Below are 26,570 nucleotides of genomic sequence, written 5' to 3'. Positions count from 1 at the left end.
CCTCCCTCCCTCTGCCCACACCACCCCCCCACCACTGCCTCGCTGCAGCCCATTATATTTTCATTCAGTCTTTATAGCACTTATCACAGTCTGAAATTATATTGTTTATTAGTTCACTATTTCATCTTCTACTCAAGCAGAATTGGAGCACCATGAGGACAGGACTTTTGTCAGCTGTGTTCACTGCTGTATCCCCAGCTTGGCACCAGTCTTGGGAAAGGGTATGAGGGGCTTCAGCACCAGTTACAACTCTCCCCAAGCAAACAATGCTTGTCCTGCTCTGAGAATATTTTACTGACCACAAAGATTGAAGGTGGGTTTGGGACCTGGTACCCAGGGTCATCACTGCTGACAGAGGTCTTGGGCCCAGGTCGGCCCTAAAGTTCAAGGGGTTCCTAGGAGGAGGTGGTGGGAGCCAGGCCTTTGAGGGAGGCAGTGCTATGCCCCAGGCATGCGGGCCAGGCCTGTGTGTGCTGTGTCTCTCTTCCTCTGTCTTCTGTCATCCTTCCCACGACATTATCTGTCCTGGTCCTTATGCACTGGGAGTCTGAGTGTCCAGGAGCTCAGGCTTGGCGTCCAGCGTGGGAGGTGCAGGACCATCGGCAAGGACCACAGCAATGTCAGGCCCTCCACAGATGATGGTGAAGGCTTGGGATTCCTCAGGTCGAGGGAGCTGGGCCATCCCAGGGAAAGAAGTAGTAGAGGTGGAGGACACAGGGAAGTAAGAGGAGGGGAGGAGGGAAGAAGTGGGGGCAGGGGGAGAAACCATGAGGAACAGGGAGGTTGAGAGGGGAGGGGGGTCAGGAGACAGAGACATGGGCAGAGAGAGAGGTGAGACCACGAGAGACATTCAGGAGGGAATGAGGCGGTATGGGAAAACAGGGACAGAGATGAGGGGGACAGAGACATGGAGAGACAGATACGGGCGGTGGGAGAAATGCAGGGAGAGAGACAGGGACAGGGGTATGGGGGACAGACAAAGAGGCAGATGAAGAGACACGGGGAAATGGGGAGACAAATGGGATGACAGAGAGATTGGGGGGCAGAAAGACAAAGATGAATGTGGGAGAGAGAAGAAGAGATTGAGAAACAGGGATGGCAGAGGGGCAGGGGAGGCAGGGAGAGACACAGCGTCAGCCCAGGGACCCTGGCAGGCTCCATGGAGAGCCTTAGGCCCGAGTCTGAGTTCTGTGCTCGTCCCTCTCCCCTCCCCCCCCCCCAGCATGTCCGGCCGGTGCACGCCTGGTTCAGGCCAGTCTCAAACAGAGCCTCCAGGGACGGCCACTGCAGCTCCAGCTGACTGCTACCGTCTGGGGATGTGAACCCAGTCCTGCTAGATTTGCGGAGCCTTCGGGAAAGGCCAGAAAATATGTTAAAGCATCACTGAGCCCAGACAAATGGTATCTGTGGGCCAGGTCCACCCCACTGGCTGTCAGGTGAGGGCACCTCAGCTACAGAGGCACCTCAGGGGCTTTCGGAAACTCCTCCCCACCTCCCTTTTCCAAGCAGGAACAAGAGCCCCGGGACCTCAAGTTTGCCCCTGGGGTTTTAAGGAGGAAAAAGGCCTGGCCAATTTTTGATTTTTAAAAACATGATCCTCTCCACTTCCCACCCCAGAAAATTCCCAGCAGTAAACTCTGGGAAACTCTGCTTTGGCCATGGGATTCTCCAGGCAAGAATAATGGAATGTGTTGCTGTCCCCTCCTCTAGGGGATTTTCCTGACCCAGGGATCCAACCCACGTCTCTTGCTTCACCTGGATTGGCAGGCAGGTTCTTTACCTCTAGTGCCACTTGGGGAACCCCCTAGAAGAGAATAGGGGTGCTTAAGTATTATTAATAAAGGGAGCAGCCACTACTCAGCTCCCACCCATAGTTGCTTAGCATTGCCAGATTGATTTTTTTTCACGGCAGCAATTTGGAAACCTGGGTGAAATGTTGTGACTTTTCAACTCTGCACTCGAGACGGAAACACTGGGGCTGTGTGAGCCAGGCGGGGCACTCACCGCACACAGCCGGCCGCAGTGCACCCGCGCCTGCAGCTGCCGCGCTAGCTGTTCCAGGGCCCGCAGCCGCGCCTGGTGCCGCTCGTGGCGCCGCTGGAGCCTCCGCACCCGCCGCTGCAGCGCGCCCAGCGCCGCGCCCAGCCCGGCCCGGGGTTGCTGGGCCGATGCTCCAGGGCGCGGCCCCGCGGGTGCCGGCTGAAGCGACAGGGGCGTCAGGAACACGGTGGCTGGAGCCTCGGGGGCCCCGGAGGCTGGCCCCAGCACCAAGAGCTGTACGGGCCCAGGGGCCAAGGATGGGGTCGCCGGCAGAGGCGGAGCCATGATGGGTTTCTCCGTGCTTCGGGCACTCTGCTGCCTCTGGAAGACAAGGCGCGGGGTGGGAGACATAACGGCCAGACTCCAAGAGAAAACTCCTCAGGCGGGGAGGGCTGGGGATCCGATTCCAGCTACAGGGCTTCCCCAGCTCACCTGGGAGGGCGGCGCTCGGGAGAAGATGGAGGGCACGGCGTCGGGTCGCAGGTAGCGCACGCCCCAGCGCCACTGGAAGCAAGAGGGGGCGAAGTGCTCGCTGCACAAGTGCTGGTGGCAGCTGGGCACCCAGTGCTCACGGCCCATGTGCCTCAGCCAGGCCTGCAGCCGGGGGCCATCCTTCAGCGGGAACCTGCCAGGGGAGCGAGGTCAGGGTTGTTAGGTCCAACTCCCGCCCCACGGCGACCGCCAGCACGCGCACACCCAGAGAGCCTTGAGTGCCAAACCTCTGCCTCCCCTGGGCCAGAGTCTGGCCATGCCTCCCAACCAAGTTGTGTGTGTGTTAGTTGCTCAGTCCTGTGTGTGTGTGTTAGTCGCTCAGTCCTGTCCGACTCTGCAGCCGCATGGACTGTAGCCTACCAGGCTCCTCTGTCCATGGGATTCTCCAGGCAAGAATACTGGAGTAGGTAGCCATACCCTCCTCTAGGGATCTTCCCCACCCAGAGATGGAACCTGGGTTTCCAGATTCTTTATCATCTGAATCACTAAGGAAGCCCACCTCTGCCTCTACCCATATCTAATTTTTTGGCTCCATCTCCTGGTTCAGCTGGTAAAGAATCCACCTGCAATGTGGCAGACCTGGGTTCAATCCCTGGGTTGGGAAGATCCCCTGGAGAAGGGAAAGGCTACCCACTGCACTATTCTGGCCTGAAGAATTCCATGGACTATATAGTTCACGGGGTCACAAAGAGTCTAAGAGACACAACTAAGCCACTTTCACTTTCATCTTTTAAACACCCAGCATCAGCCCACCTCTCCCACAATCCGTTGTCTATCCCCCAAAGCCTCCAGTCTCCTTCCTGGTCTCTCTTCCATAGCCACTATCCCCTCCCCACTGTAAAAAGGGCAAGTGAAGTCGCTCAGTCGTGTCCGACTCTTCGAGACCCCATGGACTGCAGCCTACCAGGCTCCTCTGCCCATGGGATTTTCCAGGCAAGAGTAGTGGAGTGGGTTGCCATTGCCTTCTTGGACTAATCTAGAATGTGGGAGATCCTGTATTCATGGGGCTGAGGGTGGGGCTATAGATTAAAGGGTATTTAAGAAACATCAACACAAAGGCAGATCTGGGCTTCCTCTGCAACCAACCATTCTGTAAAAAGATTTTAATCCAGTTGGGGGAAATTGAACATGAATTGGTTATTAGATAATTGTAAGAAGTTAATTTTGCTAGGTGTGATCATTACACTGATTTAAGCTTCTAAAATAGTCATCTGTTGGAAAAATATTCTGAAATATTTATGAATAAAAGACTGGAATTTACTTTAAAATACTGCATTAAAGATGTACGTGGGAGGAAAGTGGAAGAAAAAGATTAGTGAAATGTTGACTACTGGTGTAACTGAGTGATAGATTCATGAGGATTCATTTAAATAACACTATTTTTCGTGTATGCTTGAAAACATGTCAAAAAGTTTTTAAACAACAAAAAATTAACTGATTAAAAAATGGGCAAAGGGCTTGAATAGACTCTAAAGAAGATACAAATGGCAACCAGCATATGAAAGATGTTCAATATCATTTATCATTAGGAAGATGCCAATTGAAACCACAAGATATTGCCTCATAACCATTAGAATAACCACTATATTAAAAAAAAAAAGAAAGAAAATAACAAGTATTGACAAGGACATGCAGAATCTGGAACCCTGTGTGGTATTGGTGGGAATGTAAAATGGAAAAGCCTCTATGAAAAGCAGTATGGTAGTTCCTCAAAAAACTGCAAACAGTATTACCATATGATCCAAATCCCACTTCTGGATATAGACCCCCCAAAATAAACTTCAGAGCAGAGTCTCAAAGAGATATTTGCACACTCATGTTCATAACAGCATTATTTACAATAGCCAGGAGGTAGAAGAAACCCAAGGGTCCATCAACAAATGAATATATTAACAAAAGGTGGAATATATATATATACACACACACATATACATACACAATATATATATATACAATACACACACATACACAATGGACTATTACTCAGCCTTAAAAAAGAAAGAAATTCTGGGACTTTCCTGGTAGTCCAGTGGTTAAGACTCTATGCTTCCACTGCACGGGGCATGGGTTCTATCTCTAGTCAGGGAACATGCTGGGCAGTGCAGCCAAAAAAAAGGAAAGAAATTCTGACACATGCTATATAACATGGACGAACCTTGAGTACATTACGGTAAGTGAAATAAGGTGAGGTGAGGTGAAGTCGCTCAGTCGTGTCCAACTCTTTGCTACCCCGTGGACTGTAACCTACCAGGCTCCTCCGTCCATGGGATTCTCCAGGCAAGAATACTGGAGTGGGTTGCCATGAAATAAACCAGTCACAAAAAAGTCCTAATACTGTATGATTCCACAATACTTTCTAGAACCAACATAAAAAAAGATGTCCTTTTCATCATAGGGGAATGGAATGCAAAAGTAGGAAGTCAAGAGATACCTGGAATAACAGGCAAGTTTGACTTTGGAGTACAAAATGAAGCAGGGCAAAGGCTAACAGAGTTTTGCCACTGGTCATAGCAAACACCCTCTTCTAACAACACAAGAGATGACTCTAGACATGGACATCACTGGATAGTCAATGCTGAAATCAGACTGATTATATTCTTTGCAGCTGAAGATGGAAAACTCTATACAGTCAGCAGAAACAAGACTGGGAGCTGACTGTGGCTTGATCATGAGCCCCTGATTGCAAAATTAAGACTTAAATGAAGAAAGTAGGGAAAACCACTAGGCCATTCCAGTATGACCTAAATCAAATCCCTAATGATTATTCGGGCTTCCCTGATAGCTCAGTTGGTAAAGAATCCACCTGCAATGCAGGAGACCCTGGTTGGATTCCTAGGTTGGGAAGATCTGCTGGAGAAGAGATAGGCTAACTACTCTAATATTGCCCATTGAGTCCGTGATGCCATCCAACCATCTCATCCTCTGTCGTCCCTTTCTCCTCCTGCCCTCAATCTTTCCCAGCATCAGGGTTTTTTCCAATGAGTCAGCTCTTCGCATCAGGTGGTCAGCGTATTGGAGTTTCAGCTTCAGCATCAGTCCTTCCAATGAACACCCAGGACTGATCTTCTTTAGGATGGACTGGTTGGATCTCCTTGCAGTCCAAGGGACTCTCAAGAGTCTTCTCCATCACCACAGTTCAAAAGCATCAATTCTTCGGCGCTCAGCTTTCTTCACAGTCCAACTCTCACATCCATGCATGACCACTGGAAAAACCATAGCCTTGACTAGACGGACCTTTGTTGGCACCATTAAGCTCTGGCCAGCTGATCCTGTGGCAGCTGCCAGAAATTGTGAGGTTTAAAACAAAAGGTTTATTTTAAGCTGCTAAATGTTATGAAGCATTAGATAACTAATAGTTATCCACATGCCCCCTTCACAAAGTCTTCCACAAGGTGACATTATTTACTTAATATTTTTCTTAAAACTGAGCAATTTTATAAGTTAGAGGAGAAATATCATATGACATCCCTTATATGTGGAATCTAAAAAGAAATGATACAAAATGAACTTACTCACAAAACAGAAAGAGAATGAACTTATGGTTGCCTGTACACACTGCTGTATTTAAAATGGATAACCAACAAGAATCTAATGCATAGCACAGGCAACTCTGCTCAATGTTATGTGGCAGCCTGAATGAGAGGGGGAGTTTGGGGGAGGATGGATACGTGGATAGGTATGACTGAGTCCCTTAGCTGTTCACCTGAAACAATCGCAACATTGTTAATTGGTGACACCCCAATACAAAATGACAAGTTTTTTTAAAAATTGACCAACTTTAAGTATTAAACAAAGATACCTATAAGAGAAGCTTTTAGGTATCTTTAAATCACAATTGAAAATGGAAAATCAGTCTCAATTCCATACATAGGAGTTAACCATAAAAAACACCTGGATATCTTAACAGGCTGAGGGCTATAAGGTCTGTACCCTCTTTCTTAAAAAGGAAGAGGAAGGAGTGTTAGAAAGTAGGGGACAGTACCATCCATAGGAGACAAGATAAATAAACACATGCACACAAAAGAACACTATGAGCTCTAAAATAAGTTGGAGGCACTGTATGAACTGACATGCTATTTTTAGGCATATATTATGTGAAAAAAGGTTCCAAATGGAGTACACCACCTTTCATAATTGTGGTAGGCTGAATAATAGTCCCACAGAAGACATCCCTGTCCCAATCCTGGGTGCTGTGAATACTGCATTTCATAACAAAAGGTGTGATTAAGGATCCTGAGATGGGGAAATTATCGGAGATCATCCCGGTTGGTCCTCCATGCAATCACAAGTTTGTTTTTTGTTTTTAATTTTTTGGCATACCACATGGCATGCGGGATCTTAGTTCCCTGACTAGGGATCGAACCCCTGGTCCCCTGTAGTGGAAGCACAGAATCTTAACCACTGGACTGCCAGGGAAGTCCTGCAAGTATTCTAAGAGGGAAGTGAAAGAATTTATTATTACCACAGACAAAAGAGGAGAAGGCAATGTCACCACAGAGGCAGAGACTGCGGTGATGTGGCCACAAGCCAAGAAATGCCTGTGGATACCAGAAACTGGAAGACTGAGAAACAGATTTTCTCCTAGAGCCTCCTGGGGAATGCAACCCTGCTGACACCTTGATTTTGGCCCAGTAAAACCAACCTGGATTGTGATAGCATAATTCCTATTGTTTTAAGCCACCAGCAGTTTGAAACAGCAGCCACAGGAAACTAACCAACATATACTGTATTTGTGTAAAGAAACACTGGGAAAGCCACATAAGAAGTTAAAGAGGCCACCTGTGGGCTGGACAGAGGTTGGTGGTGGGGTGCAGAGCAAGACTCCTCAGGCAAAGGGCAGACAGTGGCGGGTAGCTGGTCAAAGAGAACTGAGGGCTGACTCAGAGGGGAGTGATGGCAGCCAAAGAGAAGAACCCCAGGGCACAGAGCCAGGAACTCTGCTGCTGCACTTCCCTCAGCCCCCATCTGAGATCCAGCTGCTCTCCCCAGCCTCATTCTGCCTGGACATGAAATAACTCTGTAATAGCACAACCTACCTGCTCCTGGGCAGAGACTGCCAAAGGATTATTCCATATCCCCTCTCTGCTTCTTCCTTACTAACAAACTCCAACTTTTTTGAGGCCATAATGTGCCCTGTGAAATGACTGTTTCCTGGGTTTCTTTGCCATAGTGGGGCCATGCAATTAAGTCCTGGCGAATGAATATTTCCATGTTGGGTGAGACATCTGAGATGGTACCTTAAATGTGGAAGCAACCTCAAGTGGAATCAGAAGCAGCTCAAGGGGCAAAGGAGGAAAGGAATATCATTTAAAAACCCCTTCCTAATTTGGTCTTATTTTTATTCTCTTTTGTTCTCTCTAGATAGCAACATCTATAATAGGAAATGTCCCTCTCTAAAAATCTACCTTAAGTGGACAGCCAATCTTTTTTTATATGTAGAAATATTTTAGTCTTGTTAGCCATTCTATCTAGAGCACTGCTAGTTCTTTTTTACCTTACTAACATAATTCAAAATGTCATCAGGGTGGTTAAAGGTCTATCAAAAAGACTACATTTCCCAGCATCCTTTGCAGTTGCAATGCCCAATGATGAAGAATCACTGGGTGGGATTTCTGGGAAGGCTTTGTGAAGTGGACCAGCTTAGTTTAGAGTTGAGTCCCTTTTACTCTTCCTCCTTTCCCTTTTCTCCCTACCAGAAATGGTAGGGCATGATGGTTGGGGCACGTGGCAGCTGGAGGATGGATATGAAAGACAGGACCTTCATCCCCAATGATTATGGAGCTGCCACATCAGTGCTGGTCTGCCAACCTACGTACTTGCTTTATATGAAAGAAAACAAACCTTGCGTACACTGAATTATTGTTCAAAACATTTGCTACCATTCCCCACACAGAGACACATTTCCACTCCACTGACCTGATGCTTGCTATAGACTTGTGAAAGCAGTTAAAAGTGACATGGGCCACTTCAAAGTACACAAGTTACCAGGAGCCACTGGGTGACTTCTCCCCACTTTTTTTTTTCCCCTCCCACAAGATCGGCAACATTCCACCTAAGGGCAGCTCCTCCAGCCTGAGCCCCTAATTAAGATACAGTAGAGAAATGCCATCAATGGCCTGCCAAGGACATTAGTCTGAGTGAGAAATAAACCTTTGTTGCCATAAGCTATTGAGTTTCGGTGAGTTTGTTATTGTAGCATAACTTGGCCAGATTGATTCCTACAGACCTCATAATTTGGTTAAGCCACTACTATTTCAGGACTTTGTTAACTGCCATACAGGAGCAATCCATACCTGATAGACACCCCATAGACACCCACCCCCATGAGATGACTGTCATTTGTTTCTGTGTGCTAAAAGGTTCTAAAACACAACTAATGAAATGTTTCCTTTGGCACCCTGGCAGGAATTTCAAGTTATTTCCCAGTACTTTGCTCATTGTTTCACCTTGTTCCTTCTAGCATCCATGCCCTCTGGAATCTACTTTGGAGCCTACTTCTCATCAAACTCTTAGCTAAATGGCTTCTGCAACAGTGATTCAGGGTTGGGCCTTGAGGTGGGAATGGGTCAGCCTGTGTGAGGAACAGCCTGGCAGCCATTGGTGGAGATTTCAACAACACAGATGTGAACTGATTCCCCCCCACACACACACACCAAGTGGCTTGTGGGATCTTAATTCTCCCAGCAGGGGTTGAATCCAGGCCCTTGGCAGTGAAAGGGTGGAGTACTAACCAGTGGACCACCAGGGAATTCCCTGGAGTGATTTTTATATGACCACCTGGCTGCTGTGTAGTCATTATTGTGTGTGAAGAGCTTGGAACAGTACCTGGCCTACAGTAAGTGCTCTCTAAATAAGTTATTACTGTTGTTGCTGTAAGGGAAGCAAGAGTGGAAGTAGGGAGATCAGCAAGCAACTATAACAGCATCTCATTAGGAGACAATGACAGGGACTTCCCTGGTGGTCCAATGGTTGAGACTTCGCCTTCTAATCCAAGGGGCTTGGGTGTGATCCTCGGTCAGGGAGCTGAGCTAAGATCCCACATGCCTCATGGTCAAAAAACAAAACAGAAGCAATATTGTAATAAATTCAATAAAGACTACAATGGTCCACATTAAAAAAAAATCTTAAAAGAGAATGACAGCCTGGACTACACTGTGATAGCAGAGGTGATAAGAAGTAGTCAGACTGGGAACGTGGTGGGTTTTTTTCCTTTCTTTATTTCCTAATAGTTTAGTGAGGATTCTGTCATTGGCATTTGTAACTGTATTTCCAAAGAGTTAGGGGTTTTGTTGTGATTGTTGCAGGATGGGGAGTGTCAGAGGGTAGAGTTAAAGCATGGATTAATTGTATAGACTGGGGGCTGGAAGAAGCACAAGCTGGAATCAAGATTGCCAGGAGAAATATAAATAACCTGAGCTATGTAGATGACACCACCCTTACGGCAGAAAGTGAAGAGGAACTAAAGAGCCTCTTGATGAAAGTGAAAGAGGAGAGTAAAAAAGTTGGCTTAAAGCTCAACATTCAGAAATCTAAGATCATGGCATCTGGTCCTATCACTTCATGGGAAATAGATGGGGAAACAGTGGAAACAGTGTCAGACTTTATTTTTTTGGGCTCCAAAATCACTGCAGATGGTGACTGCAGCCATGAAATTAAAAGACGCTTACTCCTTGGAAGGAAAGTTATGACCAACCTAGATAGCATATTCAAAAGCAGAGACATTACTTTGCCAACAAAGGTCCATCTAGTCAAGGCTACGGTTTTTCCAGTGGTCATGTATGGATGTGAGAGTTGGACTGTGAAGAAAGCTAAGCACCGAAGAATTGATGCTTTTGAACTGTGTTGGAGTTGGAGAAGACTCCTGAGAGTCCCTTAGACTGCAAGGAGATCCAACCAGTCCATCCTAAAGGAGATCAGCCCTGAGTGTTCATTGGAAGGACTGATGCTGAAGCTGAAACTCCAATACTTTGGCCACCTCATGTGAAGAGTTGACTCATTGGAAAAGACCCTGATGCTGGGAGGGATTGGGGGCAGGAGGAGAAAGGGACGACAGAGGATGAGATGGCTGGATGGCATCACCGACTCGATGGACCTGAGTTTGGGTGGACTCTGGGAGTTGGTGATGGGCAGGGAGGCCTGGCGTGCTGTGATTCATGGGGTCGCAAAGAGTCAGACACGACTGAGCGACTGAACTGAACTGAACTGGGGGCAGTGGTGCTGAAGAAAAGAGGATCAATTTGTGTCCTCAGTTCATCAGTGACTGACTCTGCACCTTTCCATGAGCTCTGTCAGGGCAGGAACAAGATGTGTCAGCGTCCCTTGTGTCCAGCAGGGGCTTGCTCACTACAGGAGACTCTCAAAGTTCCTGAATTAATAAATGGTGTCAAGTGGCACCAGTGGTAAAGAGCCCACCTGCCAATGCAAGAGACATAAGAGATGTGGACTGGGCCCTGGGTCAGGAAGATCCTCTGGAGGAGGGCACACAACCCACTCCGGTATTCTTGCCTGGAGAATCCCATGGACAGAGGAGCCTGGCAGGCTACAGTCCATAAGGTCACAAGAGTCTGACACAACTGAAGCAACTTAGCACGCATATACAAGTCAGAATGATACATTTTAAAAAGCAAGTCTGGACATATTGATTCAGTTCCAAAGACCACTCTACTCTCCTCCTACCCTGAAACAGGGTCCCTCAAAGGATAGCTGGGATGTGGAGTTCTAGGTTTCCTGGGAAGCTCATATGAGACACATTCACCTAATTAACCCAACAAATATTTACTGAGCACCCACTATGTGCCAGGCACTGTTCAAGGTGATAGCGACACAACAGGGAATAAGACAGACAAAAATCCCTGCCTTCAAGAAGCTGACATTTTAATGGAGGAGACAATGAACGGATATATTTGGTTGCCCAAAAAGTTAGTTTGGCTTTTTCTATACAATCTTGTGGAAAAACCCAAATGAACTTTTTGGCCAACCCAGTATTAAACATGTGGTATGCCAGATAGTGTTAAGGTTAAAGGGAAAAATAAAGCAGGAAGTGAGTAAAGAAAATATGTACGTACTGGGAGAGGGTTATCATTTTACAGAGTAGTGGTCATAAAGAGAAAAACTTTCTGTGCAAAGGCCCTGGGGCAACAAAGTGCCTGGCATGCTAGAAGAACATCAAACAGGCAGGGACACTGGCATGGAGTGAGTAAGGGGCAGGAGAAAGGAGATAAGGCCAGACACTGGGGATCCAGTGCCTGTAGGGCTTCGTGGGCCTGCTTTCTGCCTGCTCCAGCCTCACCTTCTTGTCTTTTATACAGTCAGGTGAGAGCCGGGGAGGCATCTAAGCCCTGATCTGACTCAGGGGGTTACCAGTCCCCTGTGACTGCACGTGGAAAACAGACTGTGGGAGCAGCTTGTCAAATGGAGAGCCTACTAAAATAGTGCAGTCAGGAGGTGGCCAATGGCAGGGTCAGGGCAAAGATGGGGGACAGAAGTGGTCAATTTTGGATAGACTTTAAAGGAAGAGCCTGGACTTCCCTGGTGGTTAGTGGTTAAGAATCCACTTGCCAATGCAGAGGACATGGGTTCAACACCTGGTCCAGGAAGATTCCACGTGCTTCAGGGCAACTAAGCCTGTGGACCACAACTACTGAGCACACTCATGCAACTACTAAAGCCCCCACACCCTGGCACCCGCGCTCTCTAACAAAAGAAGCCACCACAACGAGAAGCCTGGGTACCACAACTAGAGAGTAGCCCCCACTCACCTCAAGTAGAGAAAGCCTGTGTGCAGCAATGAAGGAAGGCCCAGTGCAGCCAAAAATAAATTAAAAAAAAAATTTTTTTTTAAAAAGGGAATGCCAACAGGATTTGCTGATGGACCAGATGAGGAATGTGTCCTGGCCCATTTAGACTAAGGCCACCAGGGACAAACCTGGAGTCTAATAAAGTCAGGTTTATTTACCATGGCAATAAGTGAACTGCACACCAGAAGTACTGTGGGGAATTTCACCAAACAGAGGAAAATAATTATTATCGGGGTTTGCATGCTAAGTCGCTTCAGTCATGTCCAACTCTGTGATGCTATGGACTGTAGCCTGCCAGCCTCCTCTGTCCATGGGATTCTCCAGGCAAGAATACAGGAGTGGACTGCGGTGCCCTCCTCCAGGGGATCTTCCTGACCCAGGTCTCTTACATATCCTGCATTGACAGTTGGGTTCTTTACCACTAGCGCCACGCGCCACCTGGGAAGCATCATTATTGGGGTTTGGGGGATGGGTAAAGTTTAGATGAAATGTAAGTGAAACAGTGTTTGGATAAGATCAAAGCAGAGCAGAACTGTGAGTAAATGGATCAATATCAGACCTGGATTGCAAAGTGGGCCCAGGGCCTGTCTCCTTGGAAGCAATATAGTTTGCATAGATGTGAACTACTGTGTCCAGAAACCCCTTACCTGAAGCTCTGAACCTGGACTGTAAATCAAGGCTGCTTCTGTCACAGCGACCTAACTTCTCCAGGCCTTAAGTAAGAAGTTTCATTCCTACTGTTGTAATTTCAAACAGCAAAGTTTGTGATAGCCTATCATTTTAGAGAACAAATCTTCCTAGTAAAAAAGCAGTAGCCGCTTAAAGAAGGGAAGTCTTGCTACTTCACATCTGCAGCACGTCCCTAAGAAAATTTTTTTCCTATTAACTCTTAAGCCAGTTTTTCCCATCTCTGTTATCCCACCTAAATAAATTAGAAGGCAGGTTTTTTGGAGTTTGTTTTGTTTTAAAAATTCAAGCTGTTTTACTTTCTCAGGTGTGAGAAAAAAGTAAAGTTGGTTCTAAGCATTTCTAGCCTGAAAGAGAGTAAAAGATGGAAAGCTATTAGATAGGAAAGCTTAATGGGAAGTTCTGGGAGAGTCGGGAGGTCGATTTCGGATGTTTTGAGTTTGAGATGCCTCAAGTTCGTGGGGATGGCGAGTGGGCAACTGTAAGCTCTTTCTGAGCCTGGACCAACCTCACTCCTTTACACAGCCCTCCCTTTCCTCCGTTCGCCTCGTTCACTACCTGCAGTTAATCGTCTATCCCTGCTGTATCATACCTTTGCACGTTTACATGTACCGTGTTTACTGCAAGTGAAACGCGGGGAACATGGTCCCTTCAGCCAGCTAACCCTGCTTCCAATACCTGCAACCTGGACCAGAAGCCCGGCGCCGCTGCATTTATCCTCGGGCCCCGCCCCACATTGCCCCGCCCTTGGCCCCCGCCTCCCTCTAAGCCCCGCCCCTCGCTGGCGCTCACTTGTAGAAGCTCACAGGGCGGTTGTCCGCGCCCAGCTGGCCCGCGGTGTTGGAGCAGTTCGGGGCCCGGCAGTACTTGGGCATGGCTGTCCAGCCCAGCTGGGTTTTGCCCGGCCTGCAGCCGCACTTTGATCCTCACCAGGCGCCGCCGAACCCCGCCCCACCTGCGCGCTTGCCGCCTGCCTCACGTGACGGCCCTTGGGTTCTCGTCACATGCGGAGGGAAGGAAAGCTGCGCCTGCGTATTACGCGCCAGACGGCGTTGCCACATCACGTGGCAAGTGGATAAAGCAAAACCGGCTCTGAGACGCGGGACTTCATCACGTGTTTGGGAAGAGGTGGCGTCAAGACCTTTCTGAGTCTGCGCAAACTCTTCAGCCTTTTTTCCGGTCCACCCTAGCTTACATCCGGGCGACTGCTACTGCGAGGATAGTCGGCCTAGGGTGGAGGTAGGGGGCTTTGGCATTAGCCTCGTAAAAGTTCAAAACTGAAATTCAGTGAATGATAAAAACACAGACGGGATTAAAAAAAAAACTCCACAACGTTCGATCAAACATCTAGCTAAGAAGCCGTGGCTCCACCCAGCCAGAACCCCCGCTCCTCCTCTTAGCCCTCATTGGTCAAAAGCGCCGCCGGGTAACCCTGAGATTGGCCAGAGCAGCAGCCCTCCGCGCCCAATGGGCGGCGGCGCCGGCTTTCCCGCGGCCGTTCGCTATTCAAGTGGACCGTGGCGGTTGCGGCGGTTGAGAAGTGTAACGGTCGCCGAGCTCCGACGCGACGATGGCGGCCTTGGGGCCCGGAGGCTACGCGCGGAATGATACAGTTGAGAAGCTGCCATCAGTCATGGCGGGAGTTCCGGCGCGGAGGGCCCAGTCTTCTCCGCCCCCGGCTCCACCGCTCTGCCTCCGGCGGCGGACGCGACTCCCGGCGGCTCCCGAGGACACGGTGCAGAATCGGGTGAGGAGTTGCTTGCCTTGTCCATATCAAGTTCCAAGTTCCCTGCTGGTCCTTGGTCCCACCCTTAGATCTTTGGCCCCGCCTATCAGCCCCCGGCTGGTACCCCTCTGGTTGCTCTCTGGCCTGCCTTGTCCCTAGGCCCCGCCCCTAGGTGAGGCTCCTCCCACTTCCTCGTCTCCTCCTCTCTCGGGTACTGCCCATCACCCCTAGTCCCACCTCTCAACCCCTGGCCCCGCCCTCAGTCTTAAAATTTTTTTTCTTATTGAATGATCATTACTTTACAGAATTTTGTTTTCTGTCAAACCTCAACATGAATCAGCCATAGGTATACATATATCCCCTCCCTTTTGAACCTACCTCCCATCTCCTGCCCCATCCCAGCCAACTAAGTTGATACAGAGCCCCTGTTTTTCCTGAGCCATACAGCAAATTCCCATTGGTTATCTATTTTATATATGGTAATATAAGTTTCCATGTTACTCTTTCCATACATCTCACTCTCTCCTCCCCTCTCCCCATGTCCGTAAGTCTATTCTGTATGTCTGTTTCTCCATTGCTGCCCTGTAAATAAATTCTTCAGTACCATTTTTGTAGATTTTATATATATATGCTTTCAGTTAAGTTCTGTCACTCAGTCCTGTCCGACTCTTTGCAACCCCATGAATCGCAGCACGCCAGGCCTCCCTGTCCATCACCAACGCCCGGAGTTCACTCAGACTCATGTCCATCGAGTCCGTGATGCCATCCAGCCATCTCATCCTCTGTCGTCCCCTTCTCCTCCTGCCCCCGATCCCTCAGAGTCTTTTCCAATTAGTCAACTCTTCTCATGAGATGGCCAAAGTACTGGAGTTTCAGCTTTAGCATCATTCCTTCCAAAGAACACCCAGGGCTGATCTCCTTTAGAATGGACTGGTTGGATCTCTTTGCAGTCCAAGGGACTCTCAAGAGCCTTCTCCAACACCACAGTTCAAAAGCATCAATTCTTTGGTGCTCAGCTTTCTTTATAGTCCAACTCTCACATCCATACATGACCACTGGAAAAACCATAGCCTTGACTAGACAGACCTTTGTTGGCAAGGTAATGTCTCTGCTTTTCAATATGATATCCAGGTTGGTCATAACTTTCCTTCCAAGGAGTAAGCGTCTTTTAATTTCATGGCTGCAGTCACCATCTGCAGTGATTTTGGAGCCCCCAAAAATAAAGTCTGACACTGTTTCCGCTGTTTCCCCATCTATTTCCCATGAAGTGATGCTTTAGAATATGATATTTATCATTCTCTTTCTGACTCACTTCACTGTGTATAATAGGTTCTAGGTTCATCCACCTCGTCAGAACTGACTCAAATGTGTTCCTTTTTATGGCTGAGCAATATTCTATTGTGTATATGTACTGCTACTACTTTACCCATTCATCTGTCGATGGACATCTAGGGTGCTTCCATGTTCTAGCTATTGTAAATAGTGCTGCCGTGAACAATGGGATACGTGTCTTTTTCAATTTTGGTTTCCTCAGGGTATATGCCTAGGAGTGGGATTGCTGGGTCATATGGTGGTTTTATTCCTAGTATTTTAAGGAATTTTCATACCATCTTCCCACCAACAATGCAAGAAGAGCATTCCCTTTTCTCCACACCGTCTCCAGCATTTATTGTTCGTAGACTGTTTGATGATGGCCATTCTGACCCGTGTGAGGTAATATCTCATTGTAGTTTTGATTTGCATTTCTCTAATAATGAGTGATGTTGAGCATCTTTTCATATGTTTGTTAGACATCTGCTTGTCTTCTTTGGAGAAATATCTGTTTAGGTCTTTTTTCCACTTTTTGATTGGGTTGTTTGTTTTTCTGGCATTGAGTTGAATGAGCAGCTTGTATATTTTGGAAATTAATTCTTTGTCAGTTGTTTCATTTGCTTTTATTTTCTCCCATTGTGAGGGTTGTCTTTTCACCTTGCTTATAGTTTCCTTTGCTGTGCAAAATCTTTTAGGTTTAATCAGGTCCCACTTGTTTACTTTTGTTTTTATTTCCGTTACTCTAGGAGGTGGGTCATAGAGGATCTTGCTTTGATTTATGTCATTGAGTGTTCTGCCTATGTTTTCCTCTAAAAGCTTTATAGTTTCTGGTCTTACATTTAGGTCTTTAATCCATTTTGAGTTTATCTTTGTGTATGGTGTTACACATACCATACACAAGTGTTGGTATGTGTTCTAATTTCATTCTTTTACATGTAGCTGTCCAGTTTTCCCAGCACCATTTATTGAAGAGACTGTCTTTGCCCCATTGTATATTCTTGCCTCCTTTGTCAAACATAAGGTACCCATAGGTGCATGGGTTTATTTTTGGGCTTTCTATCTTGCTCCATTCGTCTATATTTCTGTTTTTGTGCCAGTACCATACTGTCTTGATGACTGTAGCTTTGTAGTATAATCTGAAGTCAGGAAGGTTGATTCCTCCAGCTCCATTCTTCTTTCTCAAGACTGCTTTGGCTATTCAGAGTCTTTTGTGTTTCCATATAAATTGTGAAAATTTTTTGTTCTAGTTCTGTGAAAAATGCCATTGGTAATTTGATAGGGATCACACTGAATCTGTAGATTGCATTTGGTAGTATAGTCATTTTCACAATATTGATGCTTCCTACCCAGGAACATGGAATATCTCTCCATCTGTTTATGTCATCTTTGATTTTTTTCATTAGTGTCTTATAATTTTCTGTGTACAGTTCTTTTTTCTCTTTCAGTTCAGTTCAGTTCAGTTGCTCAGTCTTGTCCAACTCTCTGCGACCCCATGAATCGCAGCACACCAGGCCTCTCTGTCCATCACCGACTCCCGGAGTTCACTCAGATTCACGTCCATCAAGTCCGTGATGCCATCCAGCCATCTCATCCTCTGTCGTCCCCTTCTCCTTCTGCCCCCAATCCCTCCCAGCATCAGAGTCTTTTCCAATGAGTCAACTCTTTGCATGAGGTGGCCAAAGTGCTGGAGTTTCAGCTTTAGCATCATTCCTTCCAAAGAACACCCAGGGCTGATCTCCTTTAGAATGAACTGGTTGGATCTCCTTGCAGTCCAAGGGACTCTCAAGAGTCTTCTCCAACACTACAGTTCAAACGCATCAATTCTTCGGCGCTCAGCCTTCTTCACAGTCCAACTCTCACATCCATACATGACCACAGGAAAAACCATAGCCTTGACTAGACGGACCTTAGTCGGCAAAGTAATATCTCTGCTTTTGAATATGCTATCTAGGTTGGTCATAACTTTTCTTCCAAGGAGTAAGTGTCTTTTAATTTCATGGCTGCAGTCAACATCTGCAGTGATTTTGGAGCCGAGAAAAATAAAGTCTGACACCACTGTTTCCCCTGTTTCCCCATCTATTTCCCATGAAGTGATGGGACCAGATGCCATGATCTTTGTTTTCTGAGTGTTGAGCTTTAAGCCAATTTTTACACTCTCCTCTTTCACTTTCATCAAGAGGCTTTTTAGCTCCTCTTCACTTTCTGCCATAAGGGTGGTGTCATCTGCATATCTGAGGTTATTGATATTTCTCCCGGCAATCTTGATTCCAGCTTGTGTTTCTTCCAGTCCAGCGTTTCTCATGATGTACTCTGCATATAAGTTAAATAAGCAGGGTGACAATATACAGCCTTGACGTACTCCTTTTCCTATTTGTCTCCTTAGGTAAGTTTATTCCTAGATATTTAATTCTTTTTGTTGCAGTGATGAATGGGATTGATTCCTTAATTTCTCTTTCTGATTTTTCATTGTTAGTATATAGAGATACAAGTGATTTCTGTGTATTGATTTTGTATCCTGCAGCTTTGGTAAATTCACTGATTAGCTCTAGTAATTTTCTGATAGTATCTTTAGGGTTTTCTATGTACAGTATCATATCATCTGCAAACAGAACTTTACTTCTTCTTTTCTGTTCTGGATTCCTTTTATTTCTTTTTCTTCTCTGATTGCTGTAGCTTGGACTTCCAGAAGTATATTGAATAATAGTGGTGAAAGTGGACACCCTTGTCTTGTTCCTGATCTTAGGCCGAATGCTTTCAGTTTTTCACCATTGAGATAATGTTTGCTGTAGGCTTATCATATATGGCCTTTACTGTGTTGAGGTAGGTTCCTTCTATGCCCATTTTTTGAAGAGTTCTAATCATAAATGGGTGCTGAATTTTGTCAGAGGCTTTTTCTCCATCTATTGAGATTATCATATGGTTTTTGCCTTTCAATTTGTTAATATAGTGTATCCCATTGATTTGCATATATTGAAGAATCCTTGCCTTCCTGGAATCAAATCAACAACTTGATCATGGTATTTGAGCTTTTGATATGTTGCTGAATTCTGTGTGCTAAAATTTTGTTGAGGATTTTTGCATCTATGTTCATCAGTGATATTGGCCTGTAGTTTTCCTTTTTGGTGTATTCTTTGTCTGGTTTTGATATCAGGGTGATGGTGGCCTCATAGAATGAGTTTGGAAGTGTTTCTTCCTCTGCAATTTTCTGAAAGAGTTTTAGGATGGGCATTAGCTCTTCTCTAAATGTTTGATAGAATTCTCCTGTGAAGCCATCTGGTCCAGGGCTTTTGTTTCTGGGGAGATTTTTGATCACAGGCTCAATTTCAGTGCCTGTAATTGGGTTGTTCACAATTTCTTTTTTGTTGTTGCTGTTCACAATTTCTATTTATTTTTGGTTCAGTCTTGGAAGATTGAACTTTTCTAAGAATCTGTTCATTTCTTCCAGGTTATCCATTTTATTGCCATATATTAATAGTCTCTTATAATCCTTTGTATTTCTGCATTGTCTTTTGTAACCTCTCCTTTTTCATTTCTAATTTTGTTGATTTGATTTTCTTTTCTTGTTTTCTCTTGATGAGTCTGGCTAAGGCTAGTCAATTTTGTTTATTTTCTCAAAGATCCAGCTTTTAGTTTTATTAATCTTTACTATTGTTTCTTTCATTTCTTTTTCATTTATTTCTGCTTAGATCTTATTGATTTCTTTCTACTAATTTAGGTTTTTGTTGTTGTTGTTCTTTTTGCAGTTTTAGGTGTAAAGTTAGGTTGTCTATTCGATGTTTTTCTTATTTCTTGAGGTAGGATTGTATTGCTATAAACTTCCCTCTTAGGACTGCTTTCACTGCATCCCATAGGTTTTGAGTTGTCGTGTTTTCATTTTTATTTTTTTTAGAAATTTTTTTATTTCCCTTTTGATTTCTTCAGTAACCTGTTGGTTATTTAGAAACGTGTTGTTCCCCAGGTGTTTGTGTTTCTTACAGTTTTTTCTTGTAATTGATATCTAGTCTCAGCACTGTGATTGGAGAAGATGCTTAATATGATTTTAATTTTCTTAAATTTCCTGAGATTTGATTTGTGACCCAAGATGTGGGTGGACCTATCCTGGAGAATGTTTCATGTACACTTGAGAAGAGGGTGTAATTCTTCTGCATTTGGATGGAATGTCCTGAAGATATCAATGAGATCTATCTCATCTAATGTATCATTTAAGACTTATGTTTCTTTATTAATTTTCTGTTTTGATGATCTGTCCATTGGTATGAATGGGGTATTAAAGTCTTCTACTATTCTTGTGTTACTGTCAATTTCTCCTTTTATGTCTGTTAGTGTTTGTCTTAAGTATTGAGGTGCTCCTTTGTTGGGTGCATAGATATTTACCATTGTTATGTCTTCCTCTTGGATTTATCCTTTGATCATAATGTAGTGTCCTTCCTTATCTCTTGTAATCGTCTTTATTTTAAGGTCTGTTTTATCTGATATTAGAATTGCTACTCCAGCTTTCTTTTGCTTCCATGCAAAATATATTTGCATGGAATATGTTTTTGCATCCTCTCACTTTCAGTCTATATGTGTCTTTAGGTCTGAAGTGGGTTTCTTGTGGACAGCATATATATGGATCTTGTTTTTATATCCATTCAGCCAGTCTGTGTCTTTTGGTTGGAGCATTTATTCCTTTTACAGTTAAAGTAATTATTGATATATATGTTTCTATTGCCATTTTCTTAATTGTTTGAGGTTGATTTTGTGGATCTTTTTTCTTCTCTTGTATTTCATGACTACATAAGTCCCGTTAACATTTGTTGTAAAGCTGGTTTGGTGGTACTGAATTCTCTTAATTTTTGCTTGTTCAAAAAGCTTTTTATTTCTCCATCAATTTTGAGTGAGATCCTTGCTGGGTACTGTAATCTTGGTTGTAGATTTTTCCCTTTCAATATTTTAAATATATCCTGCCATTCCCTTCTGGCCTGCAGAGTTTCTGCTGAAAGATTAGCTGTTAAGTATATGGGGTTTCCCTTGTATGTTACTTGTTGCTTCTCTCTTGGTGCATTTAATATTTTTTCTTTGTGTTTAGTCTTTGTTAGTTTGATTAGTATGTGTCTTGGCATGTTTTCCATTGGGTTTATCCTGTAGGGGACTCTTTGTGCCTCTTGGACTTGATTGACTGTTTCCTTTTCCATTTGGGGGAAATTTTCAGCTATAATCTCTTCAAAAATTTTCTCATACCCTTTCTTTTTCTCTACTTCTTCTGAGACCCCTATAATTCAAATGTTGGTGCATTTGATATTGTCCCAGAAGTCTCTGAAACTATCCTCAGTTCTTTTCATTCTTTTTACTTTATTCTGCTCTTCAGAAGTTATTTTCACTGTTTCATATTCCAGCTCACTGATTCATTCTTCTGCTTCAGATATTCTGCTATTGATTCCTTCTAGAGTATTTTTAATTTCAGTAATTGTGTTGTTTGTCTCTCTATGCTTATTTCTTCTAGATCTTTGTTAATTGATTCTTACATTTTCACCATTTTGTTTTCAAGGTTTTTGATCATCTTTATTATCATTATTCTGAATTCTTTTTCAGGTAGTTTGCCTATTTCCTCTTCATTTATTTGGATTTCTGTGTTTCTAGTTTGTTCCTTCATTTGTGTAGTATTTCTTTGCCTTTTCTTTATTTTATTTTAACTTACTGTGTTTGAGGTCTCCTTTCCCCAGGCTTCAAGGTGGAATTCTTTCTTCCTTTTGGTTTCTGCCCTCCTAAGGTTGGTCCAGTGGTTTGGGTAAGCTTTGTACAGGGTGAGATTTGTACTGAGTTTTTGTCTGATTTTCCTCTGTTGGGCAAGGCTGAGTGAGGTGATAATCCTGTCTGCTGATGATTGGGTTTGTATTTGTTTTGTTTGTTGTTTAGATGAGGCATCCTGCACAGGATGGTACTGGTGGTTGGGTGATGAGGTCTTGTATTCAAGTGGCTTCCTTTGTGTGAGTTCTCACTATTTGATACTCTCTAGGGTTAGTTCTCTGGTTGTCTAGGGTCTTAGAGTCAGTGCTTCCACTCCAAGGGCTCAGGGCTTGATCTCTAGTCAGGAATGAAAATTCCACAAGTGGTTTGTTATGGCATTAATTGAGATTAAAATAAATATCCAAAAATGAGAAACCAAAGATGAACCCCAGACAAATGGCAGTTACAAAATCAGGCAAATAATAATAAAATAACAATATACACATACACATATATACCCACAAGCAAAGTGAAAACAGTCCAACAAAAATACAGTAGATTGACGCAGCGAACAAGGTAAATCAAAAATTGTATTTACCAGTTAAGAACAAAACTAACTAAAGCACAAACCGGAAAACAAAACTAAAGCAAGGTGTCAAGTGGGGAATAAAGCAATGAAAACAAAACTAACAAATATGCTGAGAGGAAAGGAAAGAAAGAAAGAATAGATATGCAGAGTTAAATAGGTAGATGAAGATTTATATACACTAAAGATTAACCGCATGGGGAAGAGAACAGTAGGAAAGGCAAACAAAGGCGCCCTCAGCCTTTGGATCGTTCCAGGGGTCCTACCTGACTTTATCCTTTGGAACACGTTATAGTTTTGCTGGTCACCTCCTAGTCCTGCTTTCCTGCTTGTCTCCTCAGTCACCTTTAGAGGTCTCTCTGGGCCCTTACACTCTTGTTGACCTCATCCCCCGCTGGGTCTTTGGGGTCCCTACCAGGGTTCAGTCCTCAGTGCTACGTGTTCCAAGTCTCCCTGGGCTCTAGCCTGCCTTCCCTCATCCTCCCTTCTCTTTCCTTTCCCTTACCACGGTGGGATGCTTATTCCATACTGCCGCCTTGAACTATGGAGAGGATGTGAATAATATTTGGAATCTCAGCAGCACTGCGGGGGCAGTGGGGAGGGGCACGGGTATAGACCAGCTCTCTACATCTGAGATGCGAAGCTTTAGAGTAGGTAGAAGAAATTCCAACAGTACGGCAGCAACTTTTAAAAATATATTTATTTGTTTTTATTTCTTTTGACTGTGCCCGTTCTTCATTATTGTGTTGCAGACTTTCTGTAGCTGTGGCAAGGGGTGGGGGCTCCTTGTGGTGCACAGGCTTCTCATTGTGGTGGTTTCTCTTGTTGTAGAGCACAGGCTCTACAGGGCAGGCTCAATAGCTGCAGAGCAGGGGCTTAATTGCCCCAAGAAATACGGAATCTTCCAACACCAGGGACTGAACCTGTGTCTGCTGCATTGGCAGGGAGAGTCTTAACCACTGGATCACCAGGAACGTCCACACAGCAGCAGTTTAAAAAATTATTCTCCAACTTGCAGAGCTGCGAAATCTGTTTTTATAAAATGGTGGTAACAATAGCCATGGTGTTGCAGGGAGATGAAAGGAAATTGTGAATATGCCAGAAAAAGGGTCGATACGCGATACCTGCGGGTGGATCTTGTTCCTGCTCTGTGGCTTCCTGGCTGCCAGTTGCTGGGCATGTGCCTGCTCCTCACCTCTCTGGCCACACTTCCCTTGTCCTTCCTCTCACAAAGGTCCCGTCACACTGGCCTGCTTTCTGTTTTCTTGAGACTCCAAGCTCTTTTCTGCCTCTTAGCCTTTGTGTTTGGTGAGTCCTCTGGGCTTTTTACTGCAGTCTACCTGACTGGCACCTATTCTTTGAGTCTCAGCCTGATTATCTCTACCCTGAAAGACCTTCTTTTTTATTCCTCTGAGAGGCCTTCTTGAGCCCCAGCCTAAAGCAGTCACCCACCTCAGTCTCTCACCCAGCACCTTATATTCATAGCTTTTATCTCTTATGTTTCAGAAAGTGCCTTGTGAGCTCTAAAGTATATGAAGGAGAGGAATAACAATCAGTTTCAGAGAGTGGTACGTGCGTGCTAAGTTGCCTCAGTCGTGTCCAACTCTTTGCGACCCTGTGGATTGGCTCCTCTGTCCATGGGATTGTCCAAGCAAGAATATTGGAGTGGGTTGCCATTTCCTTCTCCTGGGGATCTTCCCAAGCCAGGGATTGAACCCACATCTGTTAGTCTTTTCACTGGCAGGCAGGTTCTTTACCATTAGTGCCAGAGAGGTGGTATAGCAAGGTGGTTAGGAGCACCACCTCTGGACCCAGACTGCCTGGGTTTTAACCTGAATTCTTTTTTTCTTGAACTTTTCTGTGCCTCAGTTTCCTCATCTGTAAAATGAGGATAATAATATAAATGTTCCCTTATAGCGTATTTGTGAGGATTAAGTAAGCTCACATATCTTAAGTACTTAGAAAAACATTTGGCACATTGTAAGTACTCTATTGCTGTTAGTTACTACAGCTGTGATTATGTATTTTGGGTGACTGATGTCATGTATTTTTCCTGTTTGGTGGTGCAGAGTCCATCCAGCTTGCAAAAGACCTGGTCTAAAAATGACCAGCTACGCTCATGCCCAGTAATGCTGATTAACAGATTAAAAAAACAACATGAGTTCCATTGCCTGGGTTAATCCTGCTAACTTTCAGATGGGTTACCCTTCTAGGCCTCTCTTTCCTCATCTGTAAGGAGATGATGATGATAGTGACTATATCACAGGGTTATTGTGAGCATTAAATAAGTTAATACAGTTGTATAAACAGCGCCTGTCTCCTGATCAGATGCTCAATAAATATTGACTGTTACTGTCCTCTCTATGCCTCTCATTTCTGAGGCCCAACACCTTGTTTGAGAGTGTTTTACTTTATAATAATTAGAAACTAATCTCTTAAGAATATGAAAATATCATGATTTGTTAGTCCATCCTCTGTAAATGTTTAATCAGCCACGATGGGAACTAGCTCATTTGACTTATTTTGCTTAGAGAATTTTTAACTTTTAAGTGTGATTGTTCCAGTTCACTATTTTCTTTACTCACTGAACCTCTAGACTGTCAACTTACTGAGCAAACGGATAGTGTCCTCTTCTGTTCACTGCTGTGAGCACAGTGCTGACTTTGAAACCAGAGACTGCCTGAGTTTGTATCCCAGCCTTGCTATTTCATAGATGTGGGACCTTGGCCCTCCGTGTTCTCATCTGTAAAATAGGGCTGATAACAGCACCTTCTTCTCTGGGTGGTTGTGGGCTCTCAAGTCTTTCATATAAGATGCATAGAGACTTACTCTTTTCATTGAGGCCTTCTCCCCTTCCTCTGACCTCTCAATTTCCTTCCAAGCTTAGTTTTTCTCTAACGCTCCCATCATCACCTGATATCTATTTTACATATTTATTCCGTTCGTTTCCTGGGTCTATCATCCCGTCACCAATAGAATGTGAGCTCCAGGAGGACAGGGGTTTGACTACATTCCTCACCATTCTGTGCTTTAGCACAGTGCTTGTCAAAGCAGTCCTGAAGAAGATAAGCATTAGCTGCTGGTAGATGACCCTAGAAGCTCACTGGACATGTTGGAAGTAACAGACTGAATGGATGGCTGAGGGGTGGGGAAGCTGCTGGGGCAGGTGTTTCTGATTTGGGCCTTTTCCCTGCAGGTATCACTGGAGAAGGTGCTTGGCATCACGGCCCAGAACAGCAGTGGCCTAACCTGTGACCCCAGCACAGGCCACGTGGCCTACCTGGCAGGGTGAGTGAGTCTGTGGGCCTAGCCTCTAATCACGGATCCTGAATTCAGAGCCTGAAGTCTTTGATGATCCTCTCTGGGCCTTGGCTGTTCCCTCTGTAGAGTGCGGATATTGCTGCCTGCCTCTGAAGGCTGTGGGAAGGATTCCACCCGCCTCTCTATGTCTAGAACGGTACAGGCACGCGTGCATGCTAAGAAAGCCTTACTGTGACTGCAAGTGGGAGGTGGCAGCGATTCTGGGAAAGACAGAAGGTTAAGATCAAAGCCACAGTTGGTGTCAGGCAGTCTGCATTAGTGTCCTAGCTCCACCACACATGCCCCTGTCCTAGCCTCTGCTTTGGTAAAACAAAACTAGTGATACCCTCCTCCTGGTAGTTAGAGAGGACTGAAGGTCATCTGCAACCATTTATTCCACAAATACTGGTCTAACCTGCACTGTTCTAGGCACCGAAGGGACCCCTCCCCCTGCAGGGCAGGGCAAGGCCATAGTAATTCCTGATGAACAGCATCTATTACTGAGTCTTTGGGAAGGAGCCAGAATACAGGACGGTGGGGGGGACGCTCTTGAATCTGACAGGTGTGGAATCACATCCCAACTCGTTCCCTGACCTGCTGGGGAACCCTGGACAAAGAACTGCTCTCTCTGGGCTTCAGTTTCATCATCTATGAAAAGCAGCTAAGACTGCTGACCTCACTTGGCAGTTGTAAGGATTTAAAGATATTGTACACAATAAGTCTTCTGTGGGCTTCTCTGGTGGTTCACTGATAAAGAACCTGCTTGCCAATGCAGGAGACGCAGATTCAATACCTGGGTGGGAAAGATCCCTTGGAGAAGGAAATGGTAACCCACTCCAGTATTCTTGCCTGGAAAATCCCCTGGCAAAGGAGGCTGGCGGGCTGCAGTCCATGGGGTCGCAAAGAGTCAGACACGACTTAGTGA

General features: G+C 45.1%; 2 protein-coding genes across 3 annotated transcripts in view; one reads left to right on the top strand and one right to left on the bottom strand.

Moving 5' to 3' along the window:
• Positions 1–83: 83 nt before the first annotated feature.
• On the bottom strand, positions 84–14,033 carry THAP8 (THAP domain containing 8). Of its 2 annotated transcripts, none has more exons than XM_040253057.1 (4): positions 13,809–14,033; positions 2,473–2,665; positions 2,005–2,361; positions 84–673 (listed from the first exon to the last, which is right to left on the bottom strand). In XM_040253057.1, exons 1-4 carry the CDS (start codon positions 13,889–13,891, stop codon positions 533–535), a joined length of 774 nt encoding a protein of 257 aa, XP_040108991.1. In that variant the 5' UTR covers positions 13,892–14,033; the 3' UTR covers positions 84–532. The 2 variants fall into 2 exon arrangements, with proteins under 2 accessions (XP_040108991.1, XP_040108992.1); XM_040253058.1 differs by having other exon boundaries at positions 84–749; positions 2,036–2,361.
• Positions 14,034–14,503: 470 nt separating this feature from the next.
• The window catches only part of WDR62 (WD repeat domain 62), a 51,104-nt gene continuing 39,037 nt past the window's right edge, over positions 14,504–26,570 (top strand). The window contains exons 1-2 of the mRNA XM_040253113.1: positions 14,504–14,763; positions 25,542–25,633. Coding sequence (XP_040109047.1) covers positions 14,587–14,763; positions 25,542–25,633 — 269 coding nt within the window. The 5' untranslated portion in view covers positions 14,504–14,586. The remainder of the gene's footprint in view (positions 14,764–25,541; positions 25,634–26,570) is intronic.

Source organism: Oryx dammah, unplaced genomic scaffold (genome assembly GCF_014754425.2).
Source record: "Oryx dammah isolate SB20612 unplaced genomic scaffold, SCBI_Odam_1.1 HiC_scaffold_13, whole genome shotgun sequence".
Classification (NCBI taxonomy): domain Eukaryota; kingdom Metazoa; phylum Chordata; class Mammalia; order Artiodactyla; family Bovidae; genus Oryx; species Oryx dammah.
Note: the sequence above shows the minus strand (reverse complement) of the source record. Positions and strands in the feature narration are given on the sequence as shown.

Coding starts and splice junctions, on each gene's coding strand:
- THAP8 (XM_040253058.1), bottom strand. CDS start 13,891: ATGCCCAAGTACTGCCGGGCCCCGAACTGCTCCAACACCGCGGGCCAG. Junction 2,666..13,808: donor CGCCCTGTGAGCTTCTACAA/GTGAGCGCCAGC, acceptor CTCCCCTGGCAG/GTTCCCGCTGAAGGATGGCC. Junction 2,362..2,472: donor CCCGAGCGCCGCCCTCCCAG/GTGAGCTGGGGA, acceptor CTTGTCTTCCAG/AGGCAGCAGAGTGCCCGAAG.